The sequence below is a fragment of the Excalfactoria chinensis genome, chromosome Z (genome assembly GCF_039878825.1).
Source record: "Excalfactoria chinensis isolate bCotChi1 chromosome Z, bCotChi1.hap2, whole genome shotgun sequence".
In the NCBI taxonomy this organism is placed as follows: domain Eukaryota; kingdom Metazoa; phylum Chordata; class Aves; order Galliformes; family Phasianidae; genus Excalfactoria; species Excalfactoria chinensis.
Genome location: NC_092857.1, coordinates 952,664 through 978,327, shown reverse-complemented (window position 1 = coordinate 978,327; position 25,664 = coordinate 952,664). Strand labels below are relative to the sequence as shown.

Sequence of the window (25,664 nt, the reverse complement as noted above, 5' to 3'; positions counted from 1 at the left end):
GTTGGAACCCAGTGCTTTTGTTAAAGACTGTTATCCTTTTTATCAACTACCTTCAGCACAACTGGCTTTTTATGGCAGGTTCTACAGTATGTATGAGAGATTGTGGAGTGTCTAAATTTCCCCCATGCCCTTAATGGTGGTCTGATGCAGAACAGCCTGCCTCTATGCAAAGGTTACACATGACAATAGCAGAGAGAAGACAACATATCTACAGTGGGTGAGCATTTCCAAGTTAAGTGTACCTTCCTTCCTGATGCAAGGAGTGCCCAACTGTTAAAGTACATCATATGACAGTGTCACCTGATGGAGGCAAACAGTAGGGAGCACTTGTTTGTTGTAAAAAAAGTTGTGCAAAACACCCATGATTGTTTCTCTCAGAGATCATAAGATCTCTGAAATCAAGAAGAAATCAAGAAGAAATCAATAAGATACAAATGAACTGAGAAAGCGTTTCATGTGTACATAACTCCCAAGTGAAAAATGAAAGCCAAGCAGCTGGGATCTCCTGGCCTTGCCCGTGATGTTATCTCTCCATGCTTGCTGTGTGAGGAGAGCCCCCTGAGCACAGTGTTATGCCCGAGCACAGTGTGCAGCTCAGGCTGCCCAGCTGGCATTGCTCCGGCCCAGCAGGGCCCACGGATGCATGCGTTAGCAGCCGCAGCTACATGGACATTGGCAGCCTCACAGTGAGTGCACAGCAAAATCCCTCGATGACGACTGAAGCAATTTCAGCTTAAAAGAAAAAATAAAACCCAGGCTTTGCCAGGCGTCATTGTTTTGGACTTCTCTTGACCTCGCTCTGCGGAACGCTCCCGCTGGAGCCCAGCTTTCTGCCCAGCATCCCGGTGATGGCCAGTTCTGCAGGCATTTGCTTCTCGCACTGATTCGCGGGGTGGAAGAGCTGCCTGCCCTCCCACCCCAGCTCCAGCAGCCCTCTGCTCGGGTTGCCCTGGAGACAAAGCTTCCTGTGCGTAATCCAAGCTTATCCAGCTCCTTATCCTACATGTGACCCTTAATTACTTGCTAAATTAGAATGGTTTTCTGAAAATCACAAGGGGAGGTTAATATGTTCTTCCAGAGCTGGTCAAGCTAAGATGACACTAAATTCACAGGGAATTCAAATTACATGATCCCTGAAGGCGTCTCTTTCAGAAGGAAGATGAACTTTCCCAATAGGAGGCAGTGTGCCATGATAATGCTTCTGTCACTCACTTTCCTTGTCCTGCTTGTCTAGCTACAGCTTAATCTGGTATGAACAATGTAGTAAGTAAATATCAGGTTGATTAATTATGGTGCAAAATTCAGTAACTGCTTGTCTTCTATAATTAACACGGTCATTGAAATCAAGTAACACGCTTCATACATGGATTCCTGGACTAAAAGAAACAACACAGGAGAATCCTCAAGGCTGTCACAGGGAAAGTGAGGAAATAACAACAGAGGGTCAAAATATTAATTATCTCTTTAAAACAACTGTAGATTTTAAGATGTTCTTCATGCAAGAAGTGACTTTACTAGCTCTGCATGCCCTCGAGGAGACAAAACAGTTGGTCTGTAAAAACATTACTTCTCTTTTCTGGTAGCACACCTTTCTTTCACCGGTGTGATAAATGGAGTCGTAAGAAACGGAGCACATCACGCAGATGTGCTCACCCACTGAATTCAAGACAGCATGTTTCAGAACTTTGCCACTGGCATGGTAAGCAATGGCTCCCTCAGCACTTTTTAGAGAGGCGACGCCATGACCTCATTTTTTATTTATCCATTTTCTTTTTTCATTTTCTTTCTGTTCTGCGTTCGAATTCACATTCTTGTGTTATTTGCAAGACAGCACTGAAGGAAGTTCTAACAATTAAGCGACCATTTTTGTTTCCTTAGCAGGAAGGAACTCTATGAGCTCAGCACTGAGCAGCTTGAAGGGGTCGCTCGCTTTCTGAGCACTTTGAACACATCTCCCAAAAGTTCTGATTTTCACTGAAGCACAGAATTTTGAGATATCTAAAATACAGATAAATACAAGATATATAACTATGTTACGTATAACTACTTTACACTCCTTTCAGTTTCTGCATTCATACTATGAGAATGGAAAACAAGGTCACTGACATTCAGTGATTTCCCTCTGCCTTCACATCCTCCATACAACATGAGGAAAAAGCCAGGGAGCTTCCTGGTACCACTGCCTTCTTTGGAGAAGGGTCGGTTCAGGAGCGTGGGCCAGAATTTCACACTCATTCCAGGAACCTCGTGGCTACCATAAGAAAAGAGACTAAATATATAAATAAATGAATGGAGAGCATGGGGTCTGGTGACACAGATTCCCTGGGGACAAAGGAAATGCACAGTTACCATTCTCCCTCAGCCCAGTGAGGACATGAAAAAGAACCAGCAAAGTGTCACATCCTCTGCTATCCCCTTGTGTAGATCAGACCAGAGAAGCGTAGAAAGGAAGAACATGCTCCATATAAATAATCTTTTTAAGTGCTTGGCTACAAAGCTGCAGCAAGCTGTGACTGGTTTCTCTCACAGCAAAACCAACGGGGGAGTGAAGGTATATGAATAAGAGATTCCCTCTAAAAATACTGATTCTCTCATACCTTTGGATTGACATCACTACCAGAAAATAAGATAATCAATTTGAGGGGGGGAAAAAAAAAGGATATCCTAAGCACTTGAGATTGTGTCCAGCTGCTCTTAAGATATCTGCATTCCTTGTTTATTTCTTTGTTTTATATCCTTCTGATCTCCAGCTTAGAAAAAGAAAATAGTCATACAATAATGCCTTGTAGCCTATGGCATATTCCATTTCAGGATCCTAACAAAAGGTCTGTGAGCATATAAGAATAGTTTCAGTCTAAGTTTAGTTCGGTCTGGAAAAGCTTTTCAGTTCCCCGCAGCAAAAATGGAGCAAATTAGTTCGAAAAAGAAAGAGTAACAAAACAAAGAGTGCTTGAGGGATCTAGGAAGGGAGGCATCAAGATCCTTCAGTTAGCCCACTCTGGCAATTAACTCACCTACAAAAAAGACTTCGATGGGTTTTATGGTGAGCAACAGACCCTGCCAGTGGGGTCTCTTAGTCTGCAGGGTATGGCAGGTAAGCTCTGGGGAATCTTGGGGGAGCATTTCAACTCATGATCATCACAGGCTTCCTCTGGACCTTCCGTGATCACTACTGCCTCAGCAGGGAGCAGCGAGGGCTGTGTGCTGCCACGTCAGCTGCTCCAGTTTGTAGCCCAGCATATAATTCCAAATGCAGCTTTGTCAGCAGTTTGCACTAAGAAACTTCTCTGAGGCTGGAGTACACTCTCCTTCTGGTCAGCTTCTCTAGCACCATTATAACCTTTCCAAGCACCAGAGCAGGCTTGCCCAGGGGGATGGAACTTTTGCTTTGTTTCAAGGCCAAAACAGACCTCAGACCATGGAATATTTTGTTTTCTCAAATATGCAACTAGGGTTCACTGCTTTCTTTCACTGCTTTCTTTGAGTCAACAGCAACTACTACTACTACTAATAATAATAATAATTTTTAAAAATAATATCAACAGATCTTACTGGAAGCATGTCTGCAGTATTTTTTATGCGGCTACTAGGTATTGATGCCGGAAAGTTGCTGGAAAGTAAGTGCGTTAGTGCTGTACTTAATGCTAAGAACTGTATTTTGACAGTGTTTAGTCTGAAGGACTCTTCGCCTCTGGTGTTTAAGGAGTCTGCTAGTGACCTAACTTATGCGTAAGGAAGGATGTGCAAACCACAGAGTGCAAGAGCACTACCCTGCTTGGTCTAGGGAGAGAATACAGATTGTTATTATTTAGATGGTAGAGAGGAAAAATCATGTCCCCTGACGTGCTAGCAATGGTCTTCTGTTAGGGTGCTGTTGGATGTCTTTGCTTCAAGAGAGCTATTGCTATTCTGTGACTAGTTTGTTGTCCATCAGGACAGGGCTGCCTTCCATCTGGTTGCTCCCCAGCCTCCCCTGGTGCATGTGTTCCAGTCCAGGTGAAGGACTTTGCATTTCCCTTTGTTGAACTTCAGGAAATTCTGCTGGCCCATTCCCGCAGCCTGCCCAGGTCTCTCTATAAACAGACCCATGGTTACAAGCCAGGCCTAAAAAACTGACAGACATCCATCTTCAAGATAGAACAGGGCTAAGAAAGTTGATGGAAGTGAGTATGGGTTAAGTAGAGAAAAACTGGTTGTTCACAACAGTCCTTATTCTGAACATTTAAAGCCTTAGCTGTGCTGCTATAAGCATTGCTTTTTGATTATTTAATGCCTAGGGGGTTGTTTCTGTTTTTGTACTGGGTAGATAAAAACTTTACACTGTGAGAAAAGCCAGAAAGGGGCATGAGATAAATGCTCATACAAAAATGAGGTCTGTGATTTTCTTTTTACTTGTAGAAAATTGTAAATAACCGTAGCAATATCTGTTCTGCTTTTGCACAGCTATGTATACAAAGCTCATTGGGACCACTCACACCATGTTCAGTCATTACTATAGCCAGTGGCAGAGAGTGATTGAGACGTGCATGCTTTGAAACATCTTCAAATGTAGGCATCTGTAAACTAAGATTCCCTTTTGGAAGGCTGGTATGTGAAAAAAGCATGGTTGCTGGAATGTCTCTGACTGCTTTAAAATAATCTAAAGGTTCATATAACAGATTAAAAAGATTCGTTTTGTGTTTGAACAAATACGGATGATGTTGAGAAGCACTTTCCTACTGCTGTAGAGTGCAAGAAGCAACAGAGAAACAGGTAATGGTGCTGAAGGATGGTGAAGAGAGGAAGATCAGCTACCAAGCCGTATGATGTGAGTGTCAAATTAAAAGGTGGCACACGTGATAGAGATGTCTGCTGCAGACCTTGCTTTCTCTACCACTCATATGAGGAAAATGGTACTTCTAAGGTACACTTTGATGTATTTTAGGCATCCACTTAAGATGAGAAGACCCTTGCTCACTTCACCGTGCTCATTATACAAGGAGTCCAGAATGGTCACCGCAGAGGTAAATGCCTATCCTGTAGATGAAGATGTGCAAGAAGTGAAGACAGATTAATCTACTACGTAACCACAGACAAGCCAATTACCAACTATCTCAGGCTATGGCCACGTTCAAAAATTCTGCCTACGTTAATGACAGAAAGCAGTACTTTACTGTCCCTGAACACAGAGGCCTGGGCAACCTGTTTTGGGTGGCACCAAAAGGGCACTGGCTGGACCAGATGGAACAGAGGTGCTTCCAGCCTCAGCCAGTCTGTGATTCTGTGACAAACGTATTCTGGTCGTGTCCTCAACTAAATTACACCTGCCAACTTTGCCATGTATGTGCAGTTCTGAAGTGCAAGAAAACCTGCGAAGTTTACTGTCAGTTTATGCTGTTAAAGAAGATTCCTTACATGTATCAGTGAGAGTCCTTTACACTGGTATATATATATATATGTGCATAGCACTGTGCTTCCTCTAGAAAAACTTGGACATCAACACCTATGCAGAGTTGGCACGATGATAAATAAGCTCATGGTAACAGAATATCCATAAATAAGCTCATGGTAACAGAATATTCTGCGAAGCATGATGTGTATTTGTAGAACTAAAGATCTTCAGCAATAAAGGTATTTTCTGAGATAGAAGTTATAACTGAGACCACGATGATCTCAACAGTAGGTTTTACAGCCAGCATGGCCGTTCATGAAGATCCTATTCCCTGGCTACAGACCGCTGTGAAGCAGAATGGAGTTTCACATGTTCTCTAACAATTACGAAACAACTATGAATTACTACGTGCAACAAAGGGGCACAATCAGTCAAATGACAGATGAGTTGACTGCAGCGATGGCATATGCAAAAGCAGCTGCATAATGTTCTCTTTTACCCACCAGCACAATGAAAAACCTTAATGTAATGTCATGAAGTTCTGCAGTCCTCTGTTTGTTCTCTTAAATTATGAATTGTTCCAAGCTTGCTCCTTTAAGCTGTAGGATTTCAGACATGTTTATGTGTGGGGGTAACAGAGAGATTCGTTTCAAGGCTAGTGCTTTGGCCTTTTCTGTCCTTTCAGCATGGCTCAATTGTTTTGCTGGCACTGTAAGCTCCAAGCTTTTGCTGCCAGGCGCACGGTGTGTACAGGACAGGGCTTCATGCTGCTCTATTCACATCTCTGACACTCATGACGTTTTACCCCCCCTGAAGTAATTGCCACACATTCTACTGCCAGAACGTTCTAGATTCTATTGAGAGGATGCCCCATTGCTACAGAGTCCTTCAAGGCCAGGCTGGATCAATCCAATGGAGCTGTGGTGTCCCTGTGCATTGCAGATGGGCTGGGTGGCACTCAGAGGTCCCTTTTAACTCAAGGATTCCATGATTCTATCAATCCCCTTCTAGATCTCTATGCAGCAGAGGACATAAGCTGAGTTTTGTCAAGGAAAACCCCAATTCCGTTCATATCCCCCATTAGCATTCCCTTTGATTCCCCGATTCCCTCAGAGCCCAAAACAGCCTGAAGTTACCGAGGGATGTTACATAGCCAGACGCTATACAAGGAAATCAAGCACTTCCTTCTCAGATAACACTCATCAAGAACACAAAGGACATTTTTAAGTCCTTCCAACGTCCATCCCACAGATACTTCTCTACCATCCATCATCCTTGCAGCACGTATGCTTCGCCCAATTCGGAACGCTCCATTCCCTGCTAACTTCATATATTACAACGAGAACTGCTGAAGAGCGCATTGCCCGCCCCGCGGCTCAGCACGTGGATACGAAAGCGGAAGCGGAGGCGCGGCCGCCCCTCAAGCTCCGCCCACCCCACCCGGAAGCCACGCCCCCCTCCGGCCCGTAGGCCACTCCCTCGTCCCCGCCCCCTCGCTCGGCCAATCGCGTGGCGCCCTGTTGGCGGCGCGCGCCGTCCCGCAGCACGGTGCAAGATGGCGGCGCGCGCGCAGCGGGTTGTTCTGTCGGTGGCTGCGGTGGCCGCGGTGCTGCTGGTCCTCGGGAGGGCGGCGGCGGAGGGCTCGGCGGGCTCGGCGGGCTCGGCGGGGCCGCACCGGCGCTTCGAGTACAAGTACAGCTTCAAAGGGCCGCACCTGGTGCAGGCGGACGGCACGGTGCCGTTCTGGGCTCACACGGGCAGTAAGTGTCGGGCGGCGTGTGGTGCGGGGCGGCGGTGCGGGGCCGGGCCGTGTGGCGGCGGGCAGCCCTCCCGGCGGCGGTGCGGAGCCTCGGCCCGTCCCTTACGTGGTGCTGATGTGTCACTGCGGGCGGCGGGGACCTGCCCTGTTTGACTGTCCCTAAAGTCGTTTTTTTCTGCCTTATTTTGTTTTATTTCCCCCCCTTTATGTGTGTGAGTTTGATCCGGGCCCGTCGCGGTGCTGGGCTGTGAGTCAGAAAGTTATGTGGCACTGTGCTACACGTGTCAAACAGGCAGCGCTCCGGGCATGAACCGCCTGCATTGCTTCCTTCCTATCCCCACACTGGGGCCCACCTTTCTTTGAGCCGTCGAACAGACGATGAGACCTTCAGTTTAGCCAAGAATACAGCGATTTATGTTAAAACCAGCAAAAAAAAAAACCAAAAAGAAGCCCTTTAAATATAAATATAAATATATATATTCATATTTTAGCCATCCAACCAACCTTCTCTTTCAGCTGTACATTGTTATACCAAACAGAAGGTGAAAAAATGCCTCGTCGTGCGGTAGTCATTAACCTGTTACAATAATCATCCTTTCCATCCTCACGTTTTGGTTTTGTAGTTCTTTTCCCTCCCCAGCCGAGTGCTCAGTTGAAATGTTTGCTCCTTTCCAGATGCCATACCAAGCGCGGATCAGATTCGTATAACGACGTCTTTGAAAAGCCAGAAGGGATCAGTGTGGACCAAAAACAAGTCAATATTTGAATACTGGGAAGTCGAGGTGACCTTTCGAGTTACAGGCAGAGGCCGCATTGGAGCCGATGGACTGGTATTGAGTTTGATCTGATTTAAGAAAGAGACGCAGTCAAAAAGGTGGATGTAGGCTTACAGATCTTCCTTCCTTTCTCTACTAGGCAATCTGGTTCACGGAGGAGCAAGGCATGGAAGGTCCCGTGTTTGGGGCAGCCGACAAGTGGAATGGTGTTGGAATTTTCTTTGATTCCTTTGACAATGATGGAAAGGTTGGTTGGAAGCAAACTCTTATTGTGAAGATAAAACCGATGTCCTGCTTTTTTTGGCACTTACAGCTTTGGGGGAAAAAAAATTGCACGTTGCTTTTCTATTACCCCTCACCTCTCGTAGGGATGCATTAGAACAATCACATTTCTCTAATACAATTTCATTTAGACCTTTTCCACGCAAACAGTCGGTGGCAGTGAGGATGGCAGCGCTTTCCTTTTTTTCCCCCCCCAAAATTTGGTAGCTTTGCTGCACCTACTTATTTTTTCTATTCCAGAATGATTTGAAGATCCTCAGGAATTTAATAAAACAATTTGCTTTGCTTTTTCCAGTACTATTTCATCTTCTTTTCTTTTTTTTCCTCCCCCAGTTTTCTAGCTCTGCTTTTGTAGGTATAGCAATTTAGGGTGCTCCGTTTGTTTTTCCTACAGATGGGTTTTAAAATACAGTCAGCATCATACATAGGAGTTGACAGGCTGAGGGTGGCATTCCTATTTCTCATCTTAAAAAGGCAAGAAGTGGAATATTGTTCAACCTGATAAGAATTGTGAAATCTCTTCTTTTTCTTCCCCCCTCTTCTGGCTGCTGTCAGGGACACAGACCCTGGAATAGCTTGGCTGGGTAAAGGTGCCATCTGTCCAAAGCTGCATGTAAACAAGACTGTTAGCCAGGAGTCCAGAACTGCCTCTCCAATCATGAGTTCAGTCTGTGTGATACAAATTTACCTGTGTTTAAGATAGTGGCAACATCCAGTTGAAACAGAATCCTCTGCCATGCCTGTGTTGGTCTGAGATCCTAAATCATGGAGCTGTGAGAGTTGTTATTTTGTTTATGACAGCCTACTGCTTTCTTCCGACTCCAGGGAGGAAATTAATTCTTGTTGGCGTTGTTCTGAATTGATACAGAATTAACACCATTGTTACACTAAAGCAGACTGCAAGGAGATGAGTTTGAAGTATTTGGATCGTACAGAGCGTGTAATGCTGATTTAAAGCAGCGTATCTAACCAGACTCCATGGCTGAGAAGTAAATACTGATGTGTTTCTTGGTGTTGGTTGCGGTTCTGTTGTCTCCACGCTATACATGATGAAGTAAAGCGATCGTGTACTTTAGTTGTGCTGGTTTCTTAAGGTTTTAAAGGACCACCATCCCCCATGCTGTGAATTGAGGACTGGGTTTTTCTTGGACTCCTGAAATGCAAGGCTTGTCTTCTTTTCTATAGAACTGTGAGTCTGTCCAGTCGGACAGCATATTCCTTCTGCAGATGGTGAATAGGAATGCTGAAGGGGAGATTGTCTCTGAGATCTTGTGTTCCTATAAAGAGAAGAGTTAACTTTCTAAACTCAACTGGCAGAACACTAAGTCTGTTCTGCTCTTACTTCAGCATGTTCTCATGTCTCTGTTGGTCTGAATGACCGGGGATGCGTGTGACAAATTGTTTAGTCTCTGACAGATAGCTGCTGGTGAGGTGTGTGGGATGCCACCGTGCTGTCTGTTGGGATGTTTTTCCAAGTTATATAGCCAGAGTCAGATGCAATCACCTGCGCTTTTTAAGATCAGTGTATTTGCTGCATGTACATTTGGATTTTATGTTTGTGAAATGATGCTGATTGGTAGTGTAGCCAAAACCCTTTTTTTCCCCACTCCTGGCTGCACAAAGAATGTGGCCGTCTCTTATGAAGCACACAGTGTGACATGCTGCCTCAGACATCTTGCTTTCTATACATCGAGATGAAATCAGAATAAAACCAGCTGTGGTGTTACTGTAGCCTACGTGCTTTATCATCAAAAGCCTATCAGTGGTGTTACATGTATTTCACTTTGAATTAACCTGCTCCATTTGTTTGATAGTTGTTTTCTTTCTCTTTATTTTTTAGAAAAACAATCCTGGCGTGGTTGTTGTGGTCAACGATGGGAAGCTTCTGTATGACCATCAGAAGTAAGTTTATTTTCAGCCTTGGCTTTGTCGTGGATCTTTTCTTTTGAATGATAAGATCTTGCATGGAAGTCTTTGAGAAATGTTTTAAAGGTTTCTTTTATTATGAAACTTCTTTTTCCATTTCTCTTCCTGTGTTTGGGTTTTTCCGTCTGTTGAAATGATGTCTTGGCAGTAAGAGCACAGGAACAGGGAATGGATATTGAAGTGGTATGTGGGCTTGGGGATGGATGAGCTCAAATGAGTGGATGTACAGACCTTTTACCTCTGTTGCTTATGGGTGCGTTCCATAGATGGCGAATAACTGAAAGGAATGACTAGCTGAAAACTAGTTGCTTGTAAATTGATAGGTTTGGTTTTGATTTCTGATGGTTTATTGTCAAAAGCAAAATTAACTTACTTTTGGGTTTTCTGAGAACTATTTAGCTTAGCTGGGGTCGGTCCGGACTATAAGTAATTGATTTGTGTGGGAATGACTTAAAGCAAACAGATCCCCCTCCCCCCCCTTACTGATTTCCATCTGTTCTATTCTGTGTAAAATATCTAGCACCATTGAGCCCAGACTTAAATCAATGCAATGGACACATATTTTGCTACGGCTTTTGTGTTATGAAAAAATGGAGTGATGGTCCTTAGCAGTACGTTGATGCTTTTCTGCATTGGTTGATAAATCATAAGATACAGCCTTATGCAAGTTGTCTTCTTGCACAGTGATGGTTCCACACAAGCACTGGCTTCCTGTCAGAGGGACTTTCGTAACAAGCCCTATCCTGTTCGAGCAAAAATCACATACTACCAAAAAACACTGACTGTAAGTACTCTGAAATAACGTAATTGCTCGTGTTCCTCAGCTTTTTAAGTGTGAGGTGGTTGCAATTGTTTTTCACCACCACCCCACCTTTTATGTTAAATGTTGATCTTAGTAACTCAGGAGCTGGAATGAGGTGCCCTGTGTTCAAATACCACACAAGTTCTTACGGTACATCTGAAGTTTCCTGAGCTGACTCAGCAAATGCTGCTGATGTTTCTGGTGTTTCTTAGAGGTCAGTCCCACTAGTGTCCTCCTACCTGCCCAGTATTCCAAGGTAGCCCATGTGCTTCATCTTCCAAGTGGCTGAGCTTGGACAGCATTGCTCAAGCTGACTGTGGAGCTGCAGAGGGTTTTCCAGCTGATTGTTGAAGATAATTGAAATGTGATTCATTAAAGAAAGCTCTTTGACAGCACACCTAAATTTGCTGCTTGAGGGTTCCTGTCTCAAGGTGTGGTAGGTGTTAGAATATTAAAGAAGACAGAAGAGCGTTGGTGTGAGGTCAGACTCGAGACTTCCTAAGTGCTATTCAGATGGTTATGGGCACCTCTTAAGGAGAGAAAAATACAAATGTGCTGGTTTGAGACAGCCGTGAAGTTTTGCTTTTTCTTTCTGGTTTCTATGAAGAAGTCACTATTGTAGTTGAGACACTATTTGTACTATTAGCCAGTTAAAGCACGCATCTGTCATTTAGTAAAAGTTTCTCCACAAAATAAACATGAGGGCACCTAAAGGAAAGTGGACCTTGTACTGTGTGGTAATGTTAAAGGCTGAGCATTTGTCTTCAGTGAAAATGAAATTTTGGACTCTGAGGCAGCTCTCTTCTTAAGCTGCTTTATCTGAAAACTCCTGACCCAGGTGGTGCTGCTCACCCTAGCAGTTCTATGGGGGAAAAAGGCAGTCTCTTTAAGCTCTGATTAACTGGAGAACAATAGGGATGACTCTACTAGACTCTACCAAACATGTGTTGCCCAGACTCATAATGGGATGTGAACTTGAGAGTCTGACCTTCAGTGATCTCCAGGTCAGGAATTTCATGAACTAGAGTTAATGATTTTAGATCTTGATGAGTGTTTCCTTATATTAAATTGTTACGATGCTTCTTGCAACTGAGATGAATATATTTTAATATAAATCTGATGTCCGTAGAGTATTTCCTCAGGAGTGATGAGCAGAAAATGTAGAATTTTGTTCATGTTGAACTTGAATCAGCTTATGCATTTCCATAGTGGAAACTTCTTCAGAGACCAAACAGTCCTTGGTTTCTGTTACCGGCTACAGGTTTATCTGATGAGTTACATTTGTGACCATTAGTATGAACTAACAACCAGATGCAGAAATTCCTCAAGCAAAGCTACTGGTACAAATAGATTTTTGTGGTTAATAACTATAGGTGTGTTTCTCTGTAGGTATTAATTAACAATGGATTTACTCCGGATAAGGAAGACTATGAATTTTGTGCTAAAGTAGAAGAAATGGTGTTGCCATCACAAGGATATTTTGGAATATCTGCAGCAACGGGGGGACTTGCAGGTAGTAAAACATAATTAGGTTAAGCATTATGGCCGACAGTATGGACACTAGCAAGGCTTACAAGATAGCTTTTATTTTGCTGCTGGTATTGATCATTATACCAATTTTGGGTCACGATAAAGTAACTAATGCTCTCCTGCTCCCATATTTCTGATACGCTTAGGCCTTTTCCTAGCTAGAGCTGAGAGAGGTGTTAATCAGTCTCATTCAGTACTGTGTAAACCTTTGGGAGGATACATTCAGCTGAAGATCCTTTGCACCTGCAAGGTTGACCTGGGAAGTTGCAGGATGTTTCATGATGCGTGACAGTATCAATTCACAGTGTTGGTTTTTGGTTTTATTTTATCCAGATGACCATGACGTCCTGTCTTTCCTGACCTTCCAGTTGACTGAGCCCGGGAAGGAAGTAGTAAGTGTTTTTGTGCATAATGTGTAAAATGTGCTGGTACATTTTATATTTAAGCGCCAGATCTTGGCATTGGCTGTGTATTCAGGTGTAGGATATTTGCACATAGCTGTGCTGTTGCCTGTTCTGGAAAAAAATGAGATAAATACTGCAATGTTTTAGTAGCATTTTACTTACGTTTGAGAGCAGAACTCTTGAAACAACACCAAATGAACGAAAATAGTGGTACTAGAACAAAACATGCAAATAAACTTAAAAAAAAAAAGTACGCTGTTTTCAGAACGTGGACAGATAGTCTGGTTTTGCTTTCAACTTCCCATTCCTGTTGAATGCTTTTCTACTGTTAGACAGCATCTATCCTTGTAAAACTTGACTCTGTGATTTTAGAAAGTATACCTTTCAGGAGAAAGATAGGATTTTCCACGGGGTTGTGGTTCCTCACTTCGACTTCAGCGTGCTTTCATGTCATCAAACCTGAAGTCTGAACAGCATTTGCTGCACAATGAGTGCATGTATGGGTGGTAGAGACCATTAAAATCCTCTTCTTCCTCCTTTCTTCTTACCTTTGGTAATGTATTAAAGCCCACACCAGATGCAGAAATTCCTGAAAAGGATAAAGAGAAGTATCAAGAAGAATTTGAACACTTTCAACAAGAATTGGATAAAAAGAAAGAAGAATTTCAAAAGGAACATCCTGATGTGCAAGGACAACCAGGCAAGTTATTAGAGCAGCTTTTCAGTAGTCAAGGAAAACGTTTGCTTTTAAGGATATTCAGAACAAGAGCCTGATGCTGTGGCATACTGGCAGAATGAGTTGATTGCAAGGAGTGTTGGGTTAGCCCTTTTTTACATGCTGGTAACATGCACCTGCAGCTCTCAGCAAGTATTGGTTTAGAGAGTTTCTCCACTGATTTCAGGTGGAAACTTTAGCAGTACAGGAATGACAGTCTAACAGATGAGAAATGCATATGTGTAACAGCTGCCTGTGCTTTGTTTTTTTTCTTGCCAGCTGATGATCCTTTTGAAACTGTAAGCGATCGTGAGCTGAGGCAAATCTTTGAAGGACAGAACCGAATTCATCTTGAAATCAAGCAGCTCAATAGGCAGTTGGACATGATTCTTGATGAGCAGCGGAGATACGTCTCTGCAGTCACAGAGGAGATTGCTAAAAGAGGAGCATCTGTCTCAGGTCAGCAAGGACAGGTATGTTCAAAAAATGCACTAAAACTGGCAGTTCAGCCTAACTTCAAAAAGCACAATCACTTTTTACAAGTGATTTCCACGTTGATTTGTTTTTCTCACCCTTCCCTCCCCGCTCTACACCAGGTTTCCCAGCAAGAGATTGATACAGTTGTGAAAACTCAGGAAGAGGTCATTAAACAAGTAAATGAAATGAAGTAAGTGCTTCCTAATGTGTTCTGAATTTTACACTTCCTGTATTTATTACCTCAGTAGGAGAATATTGACAAAATCCAAATGTTTGTATGTTCAGCATTCAGTGGTGACTGTTTCCTTTTCTGTTGTAAATATGAAATGAGTTTGTGTCTGTAAGGTGATTAAGTCTCCCCAATGGGCCTCAGTTTATCATGAGATTTCACTGCAATGATAAGGTGAGTACAGTGCCTTTGAAAACAGTCTGTTTCCATAGGATGGCTGGTTTGATAACCTGCTACCTCATGGAAACTTGCTGCTCTGATTTTTAGGGCATCGATAGCAATATGTAAATGCCATCAACTTACATCTGTTGAATATATATATATATATTGGTTTTGCTTCATAACTCTTAGCATCATTGAGTTGGACATCACAAACTATTTCTTTTTTTTTTATATATATATATATATATATATATATATATATATGTTAATAGCCTTTAGGAATGCTTGCGTGTACAACCCTTGGAGAGGTTTCCTTACTGTTTGTTTTTCCTTTCCCCTTATCAGTTCCATTGTAGACTGACTGTTTTTAATCAGCTGAAATAAGGCTAGGCTTTTGCAGAGAAAAAAAATGATGTGCTCACTCAACTTGAAGCGTGGTGGAAAGTAGGGGGAAAAGCTTCAAAACATGATGTTATCATCTTAAAAAAGAAATAATAATCTGGCCAAGGTTCTAGGGCTCGAAGGGCTGTCATTGGTAGCTCAAAGACTGGAAGCCAGTCACTATTGGTGCACTAGTGGTTGGTAGTGGGGCTGGTGCTCTTCAGGCATCTTCATTGATATGTGCAGTAGTTCTACAGGTAATGCATATCTGGAATGGTTGTGCATGTGGGTGGTTCAGTAGGACCTGGGGAAATGAGTTTCCAGAAGGATTTCACCTGATTCCTTCTGAAACCTCATGAGATTCAACACAGGCAAGTATGAAGGCTACTCCAAAAGGAAGACCTGCTGTGTTAGGGTGTTGGCCCTTAAAGTCAGAGGTGGTTCTCTGGCAGTAGAGGTTGAACCTTCCTGCCTCTGTACTCTGTTACATGTTGTCACCACACAACAGATGGCAGCAGAGGGGCAGTCCAACTGAATGGTGTCTGATATGCTTTGTATGAAGCAAAGGTGTAGAACTGAATTCCACCACTGAGGGGAAAAAATGGCACCCACTGACTTTGACCAACATTGTGGAGACCAAAGAGTGAATGTTAGCACAGTGAGATGGTAGGTGGTGGGTTTCAGCAGTAGCAGTCGTGGGTCTCCTCCTCTGGTTTAGATTTTTATGAGCCCAGCATGAAGGCTCTTGTTCACTGCTGCCAAAAATGTAGAGCTGATGGTGGTGACCATGTTGGGAAAGCGTTTGTCAGCTTAGAATTTGCTGTATCAAATAGTGTCATTATGCTCTTCGTATCTGTTGTAGTTTCCTTGGAAATAAATAGGAGTCATTACTTTTGAAGTGACCTTGGTTACAAAGTCCTGCAGCTGTGAAGCGGTAACTCCACTTATCAGTGCAGGCAGGGAACTGATCAGCTGGAGCACAGCTTTACAGGAACGAACATGAACTCTGGGGGACAAGAGGTTGGATGTGGAATAGCAGTGTGCCTATATGGCAAAGACCACCATCTGCACCATGGGCTGCATTAGAGCATTTCTAGTGAGCCATTGGAGATAGTTCACTTTAATCATTGCAGGTGGTACCATGTCTGGAGTCCAGGGTTCCTTGAGAATCTGTAGTACAAGGCAGATGTGGGCATGCTGTAAGTTGTCCAACAAATGACTGTGAAAATCATCAATGGCTTGAATCTGTCGTACAAAGAAAAGTGAGGGAGCTGGGATTGTAAAGCCTGGAGAGAAGGGGGGATATTACCAGTGGATATAATGAGTTTGACATTGGTGGAGGTGGTTGGGGAAGGAAGACAGCCAGACAGACCCATTGCATGACAGAATAGGAGGCAGTGGGCACAAACTGAAATGCAGGAATTTCTTAACAAAAGTTTCGTGTCTGAACAGAAATTCCTGCATTTCAGTTTGTGTTGGTGTTTTTACACCAAAAAAAAACCAAACTTTCTGGTTGTTTCTCAAGAGAGGTTTTATGGCCTCCACCTCTGGAGGTGCTGGAATAATGACTGTGACTGAAGATACCTCGATTTGTGTGGCACTCAGAAATATATCCAAAAAGCCTCCCCACGCTATGTATTAAATTGTCACTTATGATATGTAGGGATGGCAAAGATGGTTTTCTTTTAACATACGTTGTATTGTGCAAGCTTCTTTACTTATCCTCATTTCTTGTGGGCTAGTGAAGAGAGGAAAATATTTTCAAACAGTTTCAAGCTCAGCTGTGATAAAAGTGCATGTTCTTCATCTATGGGCTACATCATTTGAAGGTATTTTGGATATTCTAATGGTGTAAATATTTATGTTCTATTACTTCTCAACTGATACATCAGTATCCTTTGCTACCAAAAGCCATCACAGTAAGGGAGACGGTGATGGTTGGAGCTGTGTGACAGTTTTGTGGAGCTTGTCTTACTTAAACACTAGGACTCTCAGTTTTGTGTTGGTCTTGCTTTGTCTTTAATCAGGGACTTTTGCCAGTTAATGCTCTCAGGAAACTTCTGTGTCTACAGGGACGCTTGCAACATTCCCAAATGATTAATAGCTCTGTTCTTTAAGGTGAAGTCTTCAAAACTGATGAAGCGTGCAGTTCAGATAGTTACCAAGAGAAGTGAAAGTCTTTGTCTTGAAGGTGAAATGGATTTGAGACCGTTCCTGCTTGGTGGCGATGTTTGTATGCTGCTTCCAAGGTGTTTAATGGTTGCTGTTGTTAGCTGCAGTGTCTTTAAGTTTTAACACTTAGTTCACAGTAGTGAAAACATTTATTATCTTCAGCTTTAAAAAGGAAAACAAAAAAAAAAGCAAGCAAACGATCCAAAAGCAACCCCAAACAGAAACCATTCCAACAACTGGACATTGTGGTGCACAAGCAACTGGGTTTTTCTGTTTTGCTTTGTTGTTTTTGTCGTTGATGTTGTTGCTTTTTTCCAGTATTAGTTCAAGGGCAGATCTTGTAATTCATCTAAGTAGGTCAGCTTCTTGTAGAATAAAGATTAGTGCTTCCATTTTTTTTTTGCACTTGTTCTTCCACGAAAGCTTTTGTTAATATTCTTGACAAATCTTTATACCTCGCATGCAAATTAGATTTTCTTGTTAACGTTGGCAGTCTGCCCTTTCGGTGACTGCTTAGTAGGTATGAGTTTGTGTAACGCCATCTTAATATTTTTCTTATATTAAAAAGGGAAAAAAACAAGAATGTTATAGATAGAAATGAACAGCCTGCTGTTGCATTGCTGGTCATCCCGGAGGAAAAGGACTTACGGTCTAAGTAATTCTCTTGTCAAGATTTGTGGATTTCTTAATCATCTGATTACAGAAGAATCTTGTATGTTCATACAGTAGAAACTTAACAGCATGATATTGTCTGTGCCAAAGTCACGTAAATTAAATTTGATACAAGCCGTGTCTGTTTAGGGAAGTTATTTTGCTTGATCAGAGAAAGTGGATCAGCCTGGCTGTGCCTGGCTGTGTTCACTGCGCAGGGATGGTGGCACTGGGACGGAGATGTCCCCAGCCACTCTCACTTCTGCTTTAGCACTGAGAGCAGCGGCTGAAGATGTGGGTGGACAGAAGTGCTGTCAGTGCTAATTAGGCAGTGTTTGTGTTGGGGTTTGCGTGGGTCATTTAAGGAAGCCTCCTAGTGAAGAACTTGTAAAATCAGTTGTTACAGCACCAGTTCAGGGTGGTTTTTTAGAGTTGTCCCTGTGCCTTTGAATATGTGTCATGCCTTGAAAGCTTTTTTGTGTGTTTTATTATTATTATTATTATTATTATTACTATTATTATTATTATTATCTCTTTTGTTTCTGTTTCCTGAAGAGCAACTGATGCAAAGCTGAAAGATGGGTGCTGTTTTTTATGAAGATGCTTTATGAAACAGTTAGGTTTTGGTATTTAACCTGAAGTTTTCCATCAAATACAAACTGCTTAAAATCACTATAATATATACATAGCACTTGAGATGATGTATTGTTTCTGATTTGCCCAGTGACATTCAGGTTCAGTTTAATATTAAACTGCTGACTGCTGTTCAAGGAGATAGGACTTTACCTCGAAGTCATCAAAGCAAGCTCTCATCTGCACAAAGATGTAAAGTTATAAGCGAATTAAAAAGGAATCCAAAGACATACATTTGGATTCATTATTCTGTTAATAATGGAGAGATTAACATTCACATGATAAATATTTTAGCTGAAGAATAATCCTCTTTGCAACTGAAAAGAGGCATCACAGCCAGCAACAAACTCTGTAAATGTATTGATTAGAGATTAAGTGTTTTTCTCTCATTGATTAGATTTGTTTGAGGTAAACTAGTTACGGAGCCTGAACTTTTTAGGGATTTAATTTGATTTGTTGTAGCAGGAAAATTAATTCACGTGAAGGCAATATTAAGTATTATGACAGTGCGTATGGGAAATGAGTTTCTCGCATAAATGATAATCATGAAACAAGGTTGTATCTAAATCTTTTCTTATCCCTAAAGCCTCTTCTTTATTTTTATTTCTTACATGACTGCCTTTATTTATTTACTTTTCTGAAACAGCTTTGATTTTCTTCAAAGATTGTATTATTCTCTGTTTATCCTAAAGCCTTGGCGGGAGCCGTGGATGAAAGACTTGTTTTGGACTTCATCAGTTGGGCAAAGCAGATGTTTAGCAATAGAATATTTGCCAGATCTCCTTTTCAGCGCGACTTTAGGAGATGCTGTGCTGTACAAATTGAAACTGTCTGTGGAATCAAGCATTTAATGTGATAGTTTGATTGAGGAATTACCTCTTGATGGGTTTTGTTGGAAGCTAGAAATCTTTATTTTGGGGCAGTTAGGTAATTTAAACTGATCTTAATGGGCTAGGGTATTTGCAGCATAAACGCTGTGCATTTAAGAACTGTTGTGTGTTGAATGATGTTTTGTTGTCTGTCTCTTTTCAGAAATGCCATGGCTGACACTCTGAGGTTGATCAGTGGAGCTCAGCATCCTGGCTCGGCCGCGGGAGTCTACGAAACAACACAGCATTTCAATGACATCAAAGAACACCTTCACGTAGTGAAAAGGGACATTGAGCATCTAGTGCAACGGAATATGGTAATTTATGTGCTGTTAGTGTAAGGCACGACTGTAATACTTCTTTATTTGGCTGTTAGTAAAAAGCTGGGATGAGCCAGCATGCAATTTACAGAGCAATTAATCCTTCATTAAGCTGCTTTGCTAAAACTGCACTGCCCTGACCCAACTGTATGATCTGTGTCTTGATGAGAAGTTTTGCACAAAGAACAGGATTTTTACTCTAATTCCTGTGGAAACAAGGTCATGCAATTAGTTTTTCTAGGTGCTTTTTTGGGTTTGTCTCCCTGCTTAACAGCTCTGTGTGGAGGAGACGTCTAAACTTAAGCACAGAAGGGAGAGGTTTAATCAGGGAGAACTTAGGCAAACGCTACTTAAGGTCTCTAAGTGTGAAAGATGACAGTGTTAGCATTCAGGGGCACCTTTAGTCTTGCTGAGGTAACAACTAAGCTGAATTAGCTTTAATTTCTGCAGTAATTTACTAAAGACTTATTCTTTCCCCTCTGACCCTCAGGTTAATGTCGCTGAGCTTGCTTGAGAAACATAAAGAGGGAAGTGAAACAGAGTCAGACTCCGACTCACTCAGAGTAGCTGTTGTTTTTTTCTGATTGCACTTTAATTTTTAGATCACATTGCTTTGTTTTGTATCTTCTGTACCAGCCTTTTGATGGTGTGTCCTGTTTTCTCTCTCCTCACATACTGCTTTTCTTATCTTTTTAGCCATCTAACGAGAAACCAAAATGTCCAGACTTGCCACCATTTCCGTCGTGCTTATCTACGCTGCACTTCTTCATATTTGTAGCAGTGCAAACAGTGTTATTCATTGCTTATATCATGTACAGGTAAGTATATTTTTCTTTAAAGCCAACAGGGCAAGTGATTTTTAGAATTTCCGAGGAGAAATAATAGAATTGCAGTGATATGAGCATGTTAATCTTCAAAACAAGCAGTCATTCAGATTGGAAGAGACCTTGGGAGGTCTTTAGTTCAGCCTTGTGCTCAAAGCAGGGTTAGCACTGAATTCAGACCAGGTCATGTAGGGTCTGCACTGATCAGATCTTTTAAAACCTTGAAGGATGGGAAACTCACCACTCTTCTGGGACCCCTTTTTCAATGTTTCGTTAGTGTAATGAGGCTCATCTGATTTCCCTCCTCCTTTTATATCTAGTGGAAACCTTTCTTATTTCAGTTTGTCTCTCTGTCTGATAATGTGCATCTCCCTAAAGAAACTTAGTCTTGTTAATGATGTACCACAGGCACTGGAAAGCTTTGTCAAGGCCTTTTGAGGCTGCTTTTGTCCAGCATGAAGTCCAGTTCCCCTGGCTGTCCTCTTGAGGCCTGCGCTTCAGTCCCTGGCCATTCTTGTGGTCCTCTACTGGATTTACTGAAGTTTATTAATATCTCAACAAAATCTGATGTGATCTGAATTTTTACTGTCTGTATCTACCAGCAGTTTGGGCAAAATTGGCAAAACCCTCAGTTAGCTTTTTCTTAATGATATTAATTCTATGCAGAGAGAGAGATAAAGGGTCACTGATTGTTGATGGAGCTCTGAGTGTCGTGAGGGTTTTTTTTTGTTTGCTTGTTTTTGAATTGGAATGTTTGCTCAACTCTCTTCTTCCTCCGTGTGACATCGTGATGTTCAAATTAAATACTGATGGAAAGGATAAACTGAACTTCTAAACTATGGAGAGTAAGGACTTGTTTGGTGGTCCTCTCTCCTATTTCTCTGGTGCATACTGCTATCAAAATAAAGGGACCAAGATAGCTGCAGTACTCTTCAAAGAGTAAATGCAGTTTGCTCTCTCTGTGGAATGCAACTGTTATTAATATGATACTAATGTAGCTGGTGTCACTCTTGTTTGTGTGTCTGCTTCCCCATGAAGTGAAGAGGGTACACTTATGTATGTCACGTTATGCCACCAGTGGGGAAGGTGGCTTCCAGGATTAAATGAGCGAGTCCCCTTCTGTTCTTCTTGATGCCCTATAATTCTAGGTTTTGTACATGATAAATCCACCCTAATGGGCACCCTTATCCACCTAGAAAAATAAAAATACACTGTTTCAGAGGAAAAACGAAGACCCATTACAAGCAGGACAAGGGGGAATGGTTTTAAGTTGAAGGAGGGGAGGTTTGGATTGGATGTCAAGGGGAAGTTCTTCACAGTGAGAGTGGTGAGGTGCTGGAACAGCTGCCCAGAGAGGCTGCAGATACCCCATCCACCCCTGGACGTGTTCAGTGGGTTGGATGGGGCCCTGGGCAGCCTGGGCTGGTATTAAATGTGGAGGTTGGTGGCCTTGCATGTAACTGGGGGGTTGGAGCTTTGTGATCCTTGAGGTCCCTTCCAACCTGGGCCACTCTGTGTGGTTCTGTGTCTTACTGTCCACCTCCCAAAGTTTCTGTTGAAGTGGAATAGATTTAATCCCAAAACAAAGTAAATATTTGTTTGAACCAGGTGGCTCGTTTGTTTTTTGTTTTGTTTTTTTTTCACACGCTTAATGAATACCCTTCTGTTTTTTTTCTTTCAGGAGTCAACAGGAAGCAGCAGCCAAAAAGTTCTTTTGATGACCTCTTCCTTTTGTGTGTACATAACAGCAGTATGTATGCACAGAAAATCATGCAATTCTGTACAAGAGGAAAAATTTAGTGTTTGATACATTTCAGTACTGTGAATTACGTAATTCTGTCAAACAAAATGTGTTCTTATTTAGGCTGTTAATTCTAGAGTTAAAGCAGACCTGGGAGCAGCAGAGCAAATGCTAGGTAGGGCGAAGATTGTAAATCCTGTCTAGGTCTCTGTTTTCAGTGAGATTTCTGATCGATGCTGGAAGGCAAACACTGAATTCCTCCTGTTTTGCCAGAATTTCAGCATAGGGATTTGAAAGACCCCTGTTAGGTGGCTGTTGATCATGAGAATCTGCAAAGCAATGATGTGTGCCGAAAACTTGCCACTGAGAATCCATGTCAGATTAGGAAAAACAACAACAAACAAACAAAACAACCACTGCTCTCTAAAACCCTCCGAAACCGAAACAAGATAAAATGGAAAAACAACCAAAAACAAACAAACAAAACTCACTAAAATTACGCTTTTCTATTTTATTTTTTTTTTCTGGTGAAAATTTATTATGAACGTTTCATTTCTTTACTATTTGGATCTAATAGCTTAAGAATGATTTTTGGGAATTTAGCTCTTCGTGAAGTATAGATTTTTTTAAGTTCTTTTTTAGTGCATGGACACAAAGACAGGCCTTTTGCAGCCTGTTGGTATCTGGGATAGAATGCAAGCAGGCTGTATGGGACAAGCTGACAGGGGTTTGTCTCCTTGTTCTGTTCTTAGGCAGTGAGAGAAAACACAACGTAGTTTCTTCTGGTATATTGAAAGATTTCCAGGTTGTTTTTTTGTTTTTGTTTTTTTTGGTAGTTTGAAATCTGTCTAATTTTAGAGATTTTTGGAATGTGTTTAAGAAAGGTGCCATAGTTTGATACCTCTTCCAATCTGAATTTGTTAAGGGTGTGTTTAATTGATGAGTATGCCTTTATTGTTATAAAGCTGTCTTGTGTCTTTCGTGTTATCAAATACAGATGCTTTTAAGTATTGACCTGGCAAGTATTCTAAACTACTCATACTGACTGTGAAAGGGTTTCTTCACAAGCTGTTGATTCAGGCATGTTTGTTAGCCCAGCAGCTACTGCAGAAGCAGTATTGTGTGTCAGTTCCCAGTTCAATATTGTCACGGGTTATACAAAACCATGACAGATATCAAGAGCATAAGGCTGGTCGCGTGTTGTTGGTATTGCTCATCAGGTGAATGTTTTGCTTCGGGAGTGAAACAAATGAGAAAGCTCAAATTAGAATCATGAAATGAATCTGTTTTGACTTGTTTACTTACCTGTGGCGACTTTGATTGATGTGTCAAATGACGGTTGTGGGAGGACGGTTGGACGGGATGATCTTGTAGGTCCTTTCCAACCTTGTGATTCTATGATACTTTTATGTTTTTCTTTCCAATTCTATAATACACACGGATGTGTCTGGATATTTCACTTTTAAACGACGAGTCTGTCTGAAGGCCTGCAAAATGTGTCTGTAATCCAGCATACTACTCCTGCGGTTCCACAGTCTGTTCTCTCAGAGTGCAGCCCTCGCTGCCAAGTTCACTGTAATGAAGAACACTCTTAGCATTGTGCCTGACGGTTGGGAGACATGATAAATCTATGCAATACGTTTTGTTACCGAAATACAGTGCTCCAAAAGTGGGTGTTTGTGCCATACCAATAAATGGATGCTACCTACGCACCTATTTACGTTCTTACAGTATGTGGCATGCTGTAAATGGTAGAGCTTTATACTTTCATTTCAGAATTTGAGACTTTGCTGTAATAATTGGAGAAACCACTGCCTCGGGCTCATCTTGCTGTGATAAGCAGGACAAGCCAACGAAAGAACCCAGAACAGCACAGGAATTTATCCATTCAGTTCTAACACCAGCAAATATTTACAGGTGCCTTGAGTCTAAGCTATTACAACTGAATATGTTTTCTTAAATTGCTCTGGAAATAGTGTTGTTCTTCTCAATTGCTAGCTTTCCTGCACGGTGCAACACCTAAGTGAGCTCCCTCTCTGAATACAGGCTTTGCAAGGCAGGAAGGCTAACGAGTGTATTCTGGAAGGTTAGGTGCAAACATGGTGATGAGCATCTCCAATGTGTCAGTTGGAGGGAGCCTGCATTTCTTGTTACTGTGAATTTCTCCAATTACAACTCTGTTTCAAAGCTGGACAAACAATGCTGTTGTCTTTTCTTGTAAAGGAAAATGGGGATAGAGGCTAGCAACATACTTGAATCTACAATTGTATCCTTGGTATGGGGCTCGGCTTGTGTGTTGATGCTGCTAGTAGATCTGACCTGTGTCCGTGTGCAACTGGGGATCGTTTGTGTTAGTGAGCAGAAGGTATGAAGTGCACCATCCTAAAAGTGATAACTTTGCTTCATTTCACAGTCTTCACTCCCTGGAACGTCAGTAATTGCCTCGCCACTCACTGGATCAAAGGAAAACTCCCAGTTTACCCAGCCCAAAGCTTGTCCCGTCTGTTCCTGAGGTGATAGCAACAAAATTGGACTTTGAGAATGTCTGTCTGTCAGTGCGGCCTCTTCTTGTGGTGGGATACTAGAATTTCCTTTCTACACTGACAGGGCGTTTCATTTTGTCTAGTGAAATTTCAGGACTCACAGATGAAGGCAACTTGGAATCCAGTACGTTTGACAATACGGAGGAGGCCAAGAAAAATAACAGTATTTGAAGTAGCAAATATTTGGCAGTGTCAAGGGGATCTCATTGTGTTAAAGCTTATTAAATAAATGGTCACGCCTGAATCTCTCAAGCAAATTTCAGTCGCTTGTGAATTACTTTTGTTGATTGTTTGGGGAAGATGATATCAGAACATCAATTACTGTAACGCTGAAGACTTTCTGCTGTTTAAAAAAAGACAAAACACGCAGCTGACATTTCCTGACGTTTGTTTCTGACTGATGTGAAGGGAGGGTTGGAGTTCAGAGATAACCTTATTTGAATAAAGATGCATATTTTTAATAAACTTCTTTCTTGTAATCTGTTACGTGTCACTGAAGTCCAGGGGAGCATCCAAGGGAGCTTCAGGATCGCAGCTCAGCCCTGCCTGATGCTGGATGTTTAAGGTCAAGTGAAAACTAGCCTCCCAGCTTGGAGGTTTACTAACAGTGAATTAAGTAACTTGCTGGCTGCTTTGATTAAACAAATGACCTGTTCTGAGCTGAAGGTTGCACATACACCTGTAGCTCTTCCTCCAGGTTCTCTAACTGCCCTCGTCTGGGTGCTCTGGTCTGGTTTCTTGGGATACAACAGCCCATAACAAGTTAGCCAGTCTCCTCGATCAGTCTCCATGATGGTTTGTGTGTGCATGTCTGTTTTGTTTCATTTATCCTGTCCAGTAATTGCTGGCAGTAACCTGCAAGAAGCTGAACAATCTCATTTGCTGCTGGCTTTCCTCAATCAGAAGCAAACTGATACACAGATGTATCTTTAATTGAGGCTCTTCAAGCTGAAAAAGACTCAAATATCCCATTTATCTCTTTATAGGTGACCTTATGTTCGGACTGCTGCATGAAAGGCTGTTCTAGAGGAATGAAGAGAGCCTTCCAGAGGTGCACAGATACGGCTGAGTTTGCTGCTGCTGTTTAGGGAGCACAG

The 25,664-nt window shown here is 42.1% G+C and overlaps 1 protein-coding gene across 2 annotated transcripts; it reads left to right on the top strand.

Moving 5' to 3' along the window:
* The first annotated feature begins 6,901 nt into the window (after positions 1-6,901).
* Positions 6,902-25,030, top strand: LMAN1 (lectin, mannose binding 1). 2 transcript variants are annotated; one of them, XM_072359257.1, is made up of 14 exons: positions 6,902-7,131; positions 7,806-7,960; positions 8,046-8,153; positions 10,029-10,090; positions 10,799-10,898; positions 12,306-12,429; positions 12,780-12,838; positions 13,418-13,550; positions 13,845-14,038; positions 14,162-14,232; positions 19,303-19,456; positions 20,156-20,277; positions 21,965-22,033; positions 24,438-25,008. In XM_072359257.1, exons 1-13 carry the CDS (start codon positions 6,927-6,929, stop codon positions 21,999-22,001), a joined length of 1,524 nt encoding a protein of 507 aa, XP_072215358.1. In that variant the 5' UTR covers positions 6,902-6,926; the 3' UTR covers positions 22,002-22,033; positions 24,438-25,008. The 2 variants fall into 2 exon arrangements, with proteins under 2 accessions (XP_072215358.1, XP_072215357.1); XM_072359256.1 differs by having other exon boundaries at positions 21,965-25,030.
* The last annotated feature ends 634 nt before the right edge of the window (positions 25,031-25,664 follow it).